Source organism: Staurois parvus, unplaced genomic scaffold, assembly GCF_062004578.1.
Source record: "Staurois parvus isolate SC_StPar_1 unplaced genomic scaffold, SC_StPar_1.0 ptg000282l, whole genome shotgun sequence".
Taxonomy (NCBI): domain Eukaryota; kingdom Metazoa; phylum Chordata; class Amphibia; order Anura; family Ranidae; genus Staurois; species Staurois parvus.
The window spans coordinates 15613500-15626262 of NW_028318078.1; the positions used below are offsets into that span (position 1 = coordinate 15613500).

Sequence of the window (12763 nt, forward strand, 5' to 3'; positions counted from 1 at the left end):
GCAGTGGATGGGGGAAGTACGGGTGCTTCAGAATTTGTGGACTGCCAGTCAGGATTTGCAAGCACATCCAGAAGGATACTAGGGGCTCTATGGGCCTGTGTGCGAATTCTTGATGGTTGCAGGACAATACATGTGCTCACCATAGCACCAGCTTGTACTACACTTATGGGACTGGTCACGTCACTAAATGATACTGCAGTGCTGGTATGTGAAAAACCAGGATGTACTAGGACACTGGTGCTTGCCAGTTCACCAAAAGGTAGCGTGGTACTAGTACTGGCACTCTGCTGCATATGAGAGTCATAAAAATTTACCCGCAAGTGATAACAGAGACCAGGCCTGATTCTGCGAACACTGCAGTTTTGTGTGCAATGTATCAAGTGACAGTGACCTACTGACACTGCACTTGCTGGGGGAGAAGGGGGGTGGGTAAGCGTAGGGGCTAAATGCAGGTGCTGGGGCTGATCCCGCTAACGCTGCATTTTTTGGGACACTATACTAATGTGAACGCTGGTGTAGTGCTGATCTGATAAAAGATATTGATCCATTCAGACACTATACTAGCAATGGAGATTTATTGTGTATGAGCATGTTCCTGGCAATCAAGGGGTTAAATGTGATTACTGTTGTACTGAAGGGCAATCTGACGCTATCTGGGAGGGGCGTGAAAACCATGGGAGTGCGAATCACGTATATATGCGTGATTTTGCTCATGAGTGCCTCCCTGTAGCAGTATTTCTGCTATAGGGAGGTCAGGAATTGGTCAGGAAGTGACTTGTGATAAGGAGCTGTGTTACTTTAACTGACAGTTGCGCAATCATGCAATGCTGCACCCAATAAAATTTACGTTTTTTCCCACGAATTGAGCTTCCTTTCAGTGGTATTTGATCGCCTGTGAATTTTTTCTTTTTGCGCTATAAAAAAAAAAGATGGGCAATTTTGAGAAAAAAACAATATTCTGGACTTTTTGTTATAAAACATGTCCAGTAAAAAAAATGTAAATCAAATTTCGTCATAAATTTAGGCCAAAATGTATTCTGCGACATGTCTGCTAAAAAAATCCCAATACGTGTAAATTAATTGGTTTACGTGAAAGTTATAGCATTTACAAATGGTGGTATATATACTGGAATTTTTTTTTAATACTAATAATTGCGGCAATCAGCAACTTATGGCTGCAATCAGCGACTTATGGCGGCGATCATCGACTTATGGCGGCGATCATCGACTTATGGCGGGACTGCGGAACTGCGGTGGACATTCTAACACTGGGGGGGAACTGACTTGGGGTCACTGACATCCCCAGTGACACCAATACAGTGATCAGTGCAAAAAAAAGAACACTAACACTGTACTAATGGCACTGGGGAGGAAGTAGTTAACATTTGAAGGCAATCAAAGGGTTAACTGTGTGAGGGGAGTGTTTCACTATGGGGTGGGGGGTGAGTACTTCACTGTAACACACTGATCCGGGCAGCTCTGCTCAAACTGACAGGGAGGAGAGCTGCAGTGTAAACACTGCAGCCGTGCTCTCTGTCAGTGTTCGCCAGTAATCGCCGGGCTCCGGCGGGTAATCACCAGTACTCGTGACCGCAATTGGATGCGTGGGTAGGGTGGGCGCACGCCTCGTGCGTGCCCCCTAACCAATATGCAAAATCACGTATATACTGTATATATGTGATTTTGCGCAGCGGTGCCGACCTGCCACAGTAAATGTACTGTGGCTGGTCACCAAGTGGTTAAAAGCCTTTACAGGTTACCACTTTAGATTTACAAAGGCGGTCTGGTGTATAATTACTGCCCATGATCTGAAGAGTGATAACTCGCACATATAGCTCTCCTCAAAAAAACTAAAGTGAAAATTCTAAATATATGTCCAACAAAAGTCCTCCAAAAGAAGTGCAGTGCTGAAAAATCTTCAGAAAATCACCCGGTAACAATGAAAAGTGCAGAAAAGGTCAGCAGCTTATCAGATCGCGTGGACTATGCTATTAAAGCAAGTGGTGTAAATGTGCTTTTGAGGTTGTTACGGCCACCCTCCTGCCAAAGGACCATCAATGCCGCAAACTCAGTCCCTCATTGCGGGCCGCATCAACATTATGGTTGCCCTCAAAGGGATGGTCGTAACTGTAAGACTTGATGTCCAGAGCACCCCACCCCCCTTTCATCAGATGTCAAGGGCCCCCCCCACCATCGGAAGTCAAGAGGCCCCCACCCTCCTTTACATTGCAGTGCACCCCCCCCCCGCACCTTGTGCTACTGCCAGGAAGAAGCTGGGGGTGAAGCTGGGAAGCAGAAAGTGCTTTTGTTTTTTTGAGGAATGAACTATTGTTATTTCAATTAATATCACATATTAAATACCAAATATTATTTTTCACATATATGATTATTTTTCACTGTTTGAATTTAGCGCCACACCATTATTGATATACAGTTTGTTATTTCAGGCTTAGTTTCACAAGCCTTCTACGTGTTGGCAGTTACATTAGGAGGGGGTTTAATATCTTTAAGTGCAGTGGTTTTCTTTTATATGATACCTCGCATATGTAGGACGGTCGCTGTTTACATGCTCGCGGCACCAACGCATGCGTTTGCCTTAGCACAGGAGGACTGGGGTGTTGCAAACGTGCGCAACAGAGACTGACGCAGTCTGCCATTTTGTTAAGAGTATCCATTTTTCTCCCCTCACTGCCCCGCCCTCTCTGAGAGGAGACATTTGGCCAGCGTGTGTAAGGGATTTCCGGCAAGAAGATTCGTGATCGGGAACGCGCATGCGGTGGTGCGCAGGAATGCGCAATCGAGCACATGCACGCACACGTGCACACGCACGGCAAAGATTGGCGCCAGACGGAACTGAAACAAGGGGATAAAGTCTGGCTATCCATGGCTAATCTGAAATTAAGTTGTCCATCAAGAAAGCTTGGTCCAAGATACCTGGGACCATTAACTATCAAGAGAAAGGTGAACCCTGTGGCTTTTGAATTAGAATTACCTACTAAATTCACCCAGTATTCCATTGCTCCTTGTTGAAACCACACATCCCAAGTGGGTTTCCCAACTGGAAAATTCGGAGACGCCTGCTCCACTACTGGTTGAGGGGAATTAAGAGTATGAGGTTGAGGCTATCTTGAATTGTAGGAAGAGGGGTGGACAGACCCAGTTCCTCATCAAATGGAAAGGTTATGGACCAGAAGATAACTCCTGGGAACCATCCACTAATATTCATGCCCTGCGGATAGTCCAAGCCTATCTCCGGCGTCACCCTGAGAAACGAGCCCTAGTGGGCACCAGGAGACTGCCCCTAAGGGAGGGCAATGTAAGGGATTTTTGGCAAGAAGATTTGCGATCGGGAACGCGCATGCGCGTAAGAGATCTTGCAGAAGAATTGCCGGTTGTGCGCAGGCACGCAGGAATGCGCGATCGTGCACATGATCGCACGGCGAAGATTGGCGCCAGACGGGCTATTTAAGGAGGGCCTCTGCTTAGGTTCAGTGCTGACTGGTCTTCAGCTCCCTCCTGTGTCCTGCTTACTCCTGTACAATTCCTTTGCTGCTTTCCCGGTTTGTTCCTGACCCGCTTCCGATTACTCTCCTGCTCCTGGTTCCTGACTTCGGCTCTGCTCCTGACTTTGGCTTTTCCTTCTGATTCTGTACCACGCTGCCCGACTGTTGATGACCCCGGCTATCCTATGACCTTGCTTCTGTTCTGTGTCCTGGCTACCTACCTTGCTCTGCTGCACATCTGGCACTATACAGAACCTGCTCTGTCTGCCCAAGTTAGAGGATACTCTGCCTACCAAGGTCACCACCTGCAAGGACCGCAAGCAACAACCACTGGCGCTCTTGTCCCCCTGGTCCCTAGACTCCCTCTGTTCCTACCTCAGCGGGGTCAGGGCTAGTGACACAAGTGAGGCCGACCTCGTCAATTCAGTCTTCCATCAGGTACGGGATAGCGTGTGTGTGCTGGTTGTGGGTCACTAGCAGGCCAAGGCATCTCTGAGCTAGGTGCCTAGCTGTCTGGGCAAGCTGTCCCATTTCACACCTCGGAAGAGATAAGGCAAGCTTTCTCAGGAGTTGAGAGAGATTCCAACCTAATAAAACCTAATTCAGCGTAGGTGACAATCAGATAACCTCTGTTAAAACCATTTTTCCCCTATATCTCATATCTTGGAATATGAGAGACTTACATAAAAACCGAGCATAATCCCCAGATGGGCTGAACATTTTGGTGGGTCACTCGCCTTGTCTCGGACACACAGGAAAGCAGAAAAATAGATCTTGCGAACCGTTCAGTGTACACTTTCATAATTAATATCTAATCAATCCTCAGACTTGTCTGCATAATAATCTACCCACGGGTGGAATGTCACTTGTGCAGATGAAAAGTTATAGGCCAAATATGAGTTATGGGAGATTTTTGCTCTAGTTGAGGCATCCACCCATATCTCCATGCCCTAAGCGGAGATTGGTCCTTGACTGCAGAGCCACCCCCTGCTGGGGACTACAAAACAGGCTGTTAGGCCTAAGAGTAGGTAGTTGAAGATGTCTCCCATTTTAACATCAATACCACCCGGGAAGACCCCTGCCTTTTGCTCTGAAACTTGGATCTGCTAACCCAGGACTTTGGCAAGTACTTTAACCCTTTTACCTCTCTCTGATATCTCTTTGCTGTGCTGTGGTTCTTTGTATATGTATATGTATATATATATATATATATATATATATATATATATATATCTTAGGTACATCTTTTTCTGTAAATATTTTTATTGCACCCGTTTGACCTTTTTAGTAATAAATCTTTCCTTCTGAAAGTGTTGAACTGTTTCTATAGCGCTTTATTGCAATGTATGAATCCCTGCCTCTAAAGAGAATGCTACTGTTTGTTTAACCCTCTGTATAACAGGCCTGTGTTATGACCATGTTATGCAGTCGATTATTTCAATCATTAGTGTTATAGCTGATAACGCCTAGTTTCCTCTTTCTCTGTACAAATAGGAGGTGGTGGCAGTGTGAAGGGTTAATTGTGTGATTAACCTGACCCAGTGATAATCGCCCAGGCTGCCGGTACATCGATTGTGGTCCGTTAGCTGGAAAATTGTTGTGCAGGGTGCAGCTGGGTGTGGCATTGTTATGCACGTCCTATCACGGTTTTAGATCGGCTCGTCCTTCGGTCATGAGTTTTGGTGAGAAGGCCTGGGCTCTGACACCGCGATCGTGACACGGGGCACTTTATTTTATTTATTTTTTTCACTGTCATTTTAAAACTTTTTTTTTTTGGATAACTTTTATTGCTGTCACAAAAAATGTGAACATCCTTTGTGACAGCAATAAGTATGTGACATGTACTCTTTATGGAGGGATCTGGGGTCTATAAGACCCCAAATCCCTCCTCTGCACTTAAAAAGCATTCAATCACACCAAAATTGGTGTGATTGAATGCTTTTATATTTTAAAAATGATGCCGTGTATGTCAAGTCTGATTTACTATATAATGGAGCAGAGCAAAGCCGAACTGGTCTTTGTTCGGTTGCGTGACTAGCCAGCAGCAGCGCCGGCTGGCCGATCGGGACTCCCGGTTGGATGGGAGATCCTGTGAAAGCAGCAGAAGGTGGCATGAGGGGGGGATGTATCCTCCCACTGCTTGTAATAACAACTGAGCGGCTAGTTAGCTGCTCTGATTGCTATTACAATAAAGCCACCCGTCAGCTGCAAATAACAGTGTCGGGGTGATGCCTGCAGCTGCAGGTATCATCTCGGTACAATCACCTGAAGTCCGGTGACATACGAGGTAACTAGTAATTATTACTAATAATTTGTAACTTTTTTACATAACTAGTTCCAATGTTTTTTTCTCTATTAGCTTGTGTTCTCACCTTTATTATCTTTTTTTTGCACCTCTAGCCTTTTTTCAGTAACTTCCTGTCTCACTCCAGCCTCAGCTGCACATCATTACTCTTAATCAGCTTCTTGAGCGCCAGTTCACACCACAGAAACGCATTCCAGATGCGTTCTGGATGAGTTTCCACATGCACCTTTATATGCATTTTTGGTATGTTTTTAATGCGCTTTTTTAAGTTTTTTTTTTACTAACTTTTACGAAAGCTTTTTTTACTTAAGCTTTGGTTGTTATGAGCAAGCACATGCTGGTGTTCTAACAACCAGTGGCTCATCCCTGCTCTTAGGAACAAGGATGGCTCATCAGTTATTAAGGAGCCAGCACTTGTCGGTGTCCTAACAATATTGAGTCATCCCTGCGGTGTTCTAGTGTGTTTTTGATGCATTTTGCCATGTTCCAGTACAGTTCAGTGCAGAAAAAAATGCAGTATGTTCTAATTTTTTTGACTGCACTAGAATGTACTGCACTGGTGTGAACTATTTCATTTGAACCCATATAACTTACTGTCCATGCAGTTTTGATGCAGAATGACCATGCACTGGACTACATCTGGTGAGAACCAGCCCTTAAAGTGCACTGAAAACAATGGCCCGTGCCTGCTCAGTCTGCATGCTGCGTGTAATATCCACAGGAGCACAGTTTTCACCCCAGCCCTAGCTTTCTTAAAATCCATAAAGCACCCTTGAAGTCATGTGGCAGAACTTAAAGTGGCAGTAGCTTTTGGAGATTATTTTCTGTTTGTAACATATTGCATTTTTTCCTAATTTTTCTTAATATAAAGGGTAAATCTATATATACATACACTGCTCAAAAAAATTAAAGGAACACTTTTTAAGCAGAATATAGCATCAAGTCAGTTAAACTCCTGGGATATTGATTTGGTCAGTTAAGTAGCAGAGGGGGTTATTAATCGTTTTATTGAGGAAACAGTTGGCACAAGTGCTGACTAACAATGTGGCGTGGACAGCAGAAACCTTGAAAAGGTTTGGTTGGATTCCAAATCTTCAAAAGTTTAAATTGATGCCAACTCATTGCTTGGAGTATCTGGGTCTGATTCTAGACATATCTCAAACTAGGGTTTCTCTTTCGTAAAAAACCTCAAATTCCTCCCAGACTTAGACTCTTTAGTTCAGCAATAGTCCGACTCTTGGTTTCTGCATGAGAATCATGGAGCTGATGGTAGTGTCCTTTAAGGCAATCATGTTTGCCCAGTTCCACTTCAAACCGTTAGAACTCAACATCCTGTCATTGTGGGAAAAATCAGTATTTTCTGGACAAACCAATTCACCTGTCACCAAGGACCTGGTAGTGGCTCAGAATTCCAGCAAACGTTGATGGTAATCCTTCCTATTGATCTCTTGGAAGATCATTACAATGGATGCCAACCTGACAGGCTGGGGAGAATTCTAGACACTAATGCAGGCCATACATGGTTCGAATTCCGAACGGTTTTTCGTCTGAAAATGTTCACTCGGTAATCCGATGGTGCCATCAATCATTTCGAAAATCGGCCGACCAAGTAATAAAGTTCACCCCATATAACAGGGGAAACTTCTGTTACTTCCAGGTCAAGGCTCATGCGCATATTCTTTTTGGAAACATGATCGTACGATTTGACCATCATTGAGTCGAAAATCAGTTGTTTTTCATGAATTTTCCACCATGCCCGATCACCAAAAAGGGGAGGAACCACGAAAATCGACCAGTGCCATTGACCCACTAACAGAGCGAAAATCAGCCGATTATTCTTAGGTCCGATTTTTGTACAAACAAAAAATCGGTTGAATTTCGACCCATGTATGGCCAGCCTTAGTCAGTGCAGGGGACATGGATGCTAGAGAAATTCTGTCTACCGGTCAACATTCTGCATCTTTAGGTGGTTTGGTTGTCACTACGACACTAGACAGCCCAACTGCAGGGTTATTTTTCTAGCATCCAGTTGAACAGTGTTTTGGCAGTGGCGTACATCAACCATCAGGGAGTCAGCAGAAGTTTTGCTTTGGTAAAACAAATAGGATTATGTCTCTGGTAGAAATTCAAATTCCAGCCTTGTCCGCTGTGTACTTCTCTGGCATAGACAATGGGCAGACTTCCTCAGCCAGCTGTGCCTAGTTCTGGGGAAATGGTTCCTATACCCAGAAGTGTTCCAGAATAGGTGGGTGTTGTCGAATGTGGATCACCTAACCTCCAGGTTCAGCAAACTGGACAGATTTCCAAATGCAGAGACATTCTATGGCAGAAGCAGTGTATACTCTGGTGACTCCATGGGGTCAGTACAACCTGCTCTACACCTTTCCATTACTGAAGCTCCTTCCTTGTCTGACCTGCAGTATTGAGATGGAAGGTATTCCGGTGAACCTTCTATCTCTGAATTAGTCTAGGCAGATATGGTACTCCAACCTGATCAAACTCCTGGCAGATGCTCTGTGGGCTCCTCCAGATAACACAGAACTTCTGTCACATTGACCAGTTTACCACCCTGCTTCATGGTTGCTGGCTGTTGAAGCACAGGTTTTGAGGACAGGGATCTCTCCGAACCTGTGATTCTCTTGATGTGGTAAAAGCCTGGAATTCGGCTAATCTGCAAGATCTTTCACCGCACATGAAAGACATACTGTATTTCACTTGTGAGGAAAGAAGATTTCATCCCAGGAAGTATTCTGTGGGATGAATCCTGACCTTTTTTGCAACAGACCTGGATAAGCATTTGCCTCTAACTGCCATCAAGGTTCAAGTCTTGGTACTTGCAATCTGCGAGGAGTGCGTCTGAACTGGAGGCTTAGTCCTGTTAAGAACCCCTTCTAGTCTTACACAAGGACAAGGTGGTTTTAAGGCCTAGAGATTCCTTCCTTCCTAAAGTGATTTTGGCCTTTCACTTCAACAAGGACATTGTGCTTCCATCTCTCTGTCTGGCACCAGTACATCAGATTGGATGTAATTCGAGCTGCGCGAGTCTACCTTGCAGTTCACCTTGCAGTGAATCAGCATCTCGCTTCACCAATTCTTGCCCATAGTTAAAGCACATTCTACTAGATCTCTAAGTGCTTCTTTGACTTTATGGCATAAGGCAGCTGTTTCACAGACTTGCAAGGCTGCTATGTGATCTTCTGTAGGTGGCAGTATAACCCAACTTTGTTGAATTCCTCTTACCACAAGAAAACGGTTTCACGGTAAGTACAAAAATCCAGTTTTATTGCAGCATACCAGTCCTTTGATGTGGTGACTGTAATATACCTTTTTTTATAGGCTCTTTTTCTTCATTTTCACATGATTGATCTACCCAGTAACACCCTTCCTTTCTTAGTGTGGCAATGGCTTACACACTGCACTATATCTATGAAGGAATAGGACTATCACCCTAGCCTGCTCCCCTGATTTAAACTACAAACACATATCTTTTACATAGAGAGGTACTGCTTTATATTTCACAGAAGACACAGAGAAAAATAACATGGCTTGAGATTTTAGTTCAGTCAATAGGAAATTACAAGGACACAGTTTCTGATAGAATAAATAAGTATTTTAATGTGCTTATATAAAATTTACATATGCTTAAAGTGTTACTAAACCCTCAACAGTAAAATCAGTGTGTATGTGTAGTAAAGCAAACTTGTTATACTCACTGTGGAACCTAAGGAGTTAATCCTCCACATTGTGTAAAAAGGCTGTTTGATCCTGTCTTCTCTTATCCTCTTAGTGTGTATGGCTAGAGAGTTTTTTATTGAGAGGGTGCATGTGATCAGCACAGGGACAATCAACACGGTCCAGGCAGAGGGTCAGGGGTTATGCAGCCTCATAGGACAGTCAGAGCAAAATGAAAACTCCTCCTACAAGCTTTAACCAGTGCTCAGCTGGACACTGATAGAAGTAACAAGACTGCTATATACTCCTGATGAGAAAAGATTTTTAGCAGTTTATATTTAATAAAATAATTGCACTTCCATGTTCTGTGTACTATGGGAGACCAGATATAGTGAATGCAGGGTTCTGGGTTTAGTAACACTTTAAGAAAACAAACGCTGCTATCACGTACCACACGTACCGCACGCTAAGTCCTGGACTCCCCTGAGAGTGGGACAGCGGGAGTCAGGCCCAAAGTTGCACAGTTTGCCCGTAGGAGTGCTGGTTGGTGGTCCACTCAGGAGCACAGCTGGTGCACAGGGAAAGGTCTGCAGACTGGAGGCGCCTGTGTGTGGTATGGAAGCCTTCCGGAATTTGGATGTTTGCTGGTTAGTCAGTTCGAGCTAAGGTCAGGTACCGGGTGGGGAATAGAACAGACGTGGTCAGGTGGGATAGCCGAGGTCATACACGGAGGAGCGAGAGAGAGAGTATCCTTTAGCCAAGCTGAGGTCAGATCAGGGGTTCAGTAGAGCAGACAGGTCCAAGTACAAGCAGGGTCAGAATCAGGAAGTCAGGGGAACCAGGAACAAACCACGGGGAGCTAGAGATCATCCAGCAACCAGAGGAAGTGATGGGTCCCCTTATAAAGTCTGGCACCAGACTGAGGCTGATGTGTCCTTCTGCCAAGTAGAGTATTGTCAGAAACGTCAGAACTCCTGCTGTGGACAGGACCCTGACAGCTGCCATCACATCCCAGGAGCTGTAAACTGTAATATATTATTTTTGTTCATAGGTTTAGATATAAGTTTGCAATATTTGGGTAATATTGTTTTGAATTTGCTGGAGGTTGCACACTATGATGTATTCACAATATTTATTGTTTGATCATTTTATAGGTTATACAGCTAACATGACAGACACTATAATATTTCTGGTTTTCTGACACCATGGCAGCTTGTAATTGGGAAATGACTCCCCATAAATAAAGGTGGGATTTTAAAAACAAAGTTTTATTCACAGGAAGCCACATGTGACATTGACACATTCCTGGCTGAGTATGCTGTCACTGCCTCTGGAGGGGCCAAACCTTTCGCTTATAAGCCAGTTGGAAAGTCAGCACGATCCATGCAGCTATGGTTCTGGATGATACTGTACTTCCTTTCCAGTGTTCCTACTAGAGTAAGTGATGAAGAGATGGGAATTAGAGGAACTAACTTCATAGTTTATATGCCAAAGCAATATATATAGGAAAGGTTGCTTTCCTGTGCTCGTACTACAGTAAGTGATGAAGAGATGGGAATTGGAGGAACCAACTTCATAGCTGATATGCTAAAGCAAAAGATATAGGAAAGGTTGCTTTCCTGTGTTCCTACTACATTAGGTGATGAAGAGATGGGAATTAGAGGAACCAACTACATAGCTGATATGCTGAAGTAAAAGAGGCCTTTTTTGCCAATAGGAGACCACTGCAACAATTTTCCTTATTCCTGAAAGTAATCTGAGAAATCAGAAACTAGTGAGGACTGGAGGAAAGGCATATGCCTTGAAAAAACTGCCACTGATCTTATGGTGCATTTACTGCCAGGGCATGCTGACATAAGCCCTGTGATGATCGCAGCGTCAGACCCCCAGCCCTTCTCACCAAGTTGTGATTGAAGGACTAGCCAATCTAAAACTGCGCTGTCACGTGCGTAACAATGCCACGCTCAGCTGCACCCTGTACAAAGATTTTCCAGCTAATGAACCACAATCGATGTACCTGCAGCCTGAGAGCGAGTAGAAGGAAACTCACCAATATTAGCAATAACACTATGATGTTTGAATAATCAACTGTATGCCACTGTGACCGCAGTCAGAGATATATAGAGGTTTTAAAGACACACAGTAGCGCTCTTCAGAGACAGTGATTCTTGGTATGCATTAAAGAGCTTTAGAAACAGTTCAACACTTTTCAGATAATAGGATTTATTACTAAAAAGGTCAAAAGGGTGCAATAATATTATTTACAGAAAAAGATGTAGCCAATATATATATATATATATATATATATATATATATATATATAAATACAGAGACCAAGAACACAGCAAAGAGATAACAGAAGTTTAGAGAGGTAAAGTACTTGCCGTCAGCCTTGGTTTAAGCAGCGTTCAAGTGTCAGAGCAAAAGGGTACAGTTCTCCCAAAGTTGGTTCCGATGTTAAAAGGGAGAATCTTCAACTTAGCTCAACTCAGCTTAACTTAACTCTCTGCCCCAAGCATAACAGCTTTTCTAGGAACTCAGCAGGGTGTCTCCTTGAAGCAGAGAACCAATCGCCTCATTTGGGGAGGGGTGTTTAGGCGGAGACCCAAGCTAGAACCAAAATCCCTCCCAGTTTATATCATGATCAATAACCTACCCTAGCTGCATGTAGCAGCCTAGCCACTAGTAGATTAATAAGCAGAATCATCTGCTGAATGTCTAGATATTAAATATGACATACCTGCTTGGGAAGGTTAAGGAGATATCGTTTTCTGCTCTCCTGTAGATTTCAACTAGGGGGTGTAAGATATCAGACGACTTGCATTAAACTGAGCTAACCAAATATATGCTTGGTTTTTATGTAATTATTTCCCAGCTCCAGATATAAAATTATATGTAAAAGTGGGTTTTTAAATGTAAGTCTGTTTTACAGCTAGCTGGAATGTCTTTGAAGCTCAGTGAAGGACTGGTTTATGGCTTTACGATATCTCAGATTGAGAAGCTAACAGACACCCGGGCACCAGCTAGTTTGGGGTTTATAACCATGAAGCTGTCCTGCTGTGCCTGATTGCCTGTGCACTTCTGAACCCTAGAGCACAGGGACCACGTGTCACTCAATAGAGAGGGAGGGGGGATTGGAGGAGGGAGAGAGATACAAGATGGAGGATCCTTAGCAGGATGGATGACCGCGTCCATCTCTTTGTGCACAGTTGCTACAGGCCCCTTGTGAAAATGTCTTCAGCTTGTGATTGTCTGGAGATTTGAACAGATCCACACCTGAAAT

At 43.9% G+C, this 12763-nt stretch overlaps 1 protein-coding gene across 1 annotated transcript in view; it reads left to right on the plus strand.

The window, feature by feature from the left end:
* The first annotated feature begins 7065 nt into the window (after nt 1–7065).
* Nucleotides 7066–12763, plus strand: part of DMC1 (DNA meiotic recombinase 1) — a 205709-nt gene continuing 200011 nt past the window's right edge. The window contains exon 1 of the mRNA XM_089681997.1: nt 7066–7203. Coding sequence (XP_089538123.1) covers nt 7066–7203 — 138 coding nt within the window. The remainder of the gene's footprint in view (nt 7204–12763) is intronic.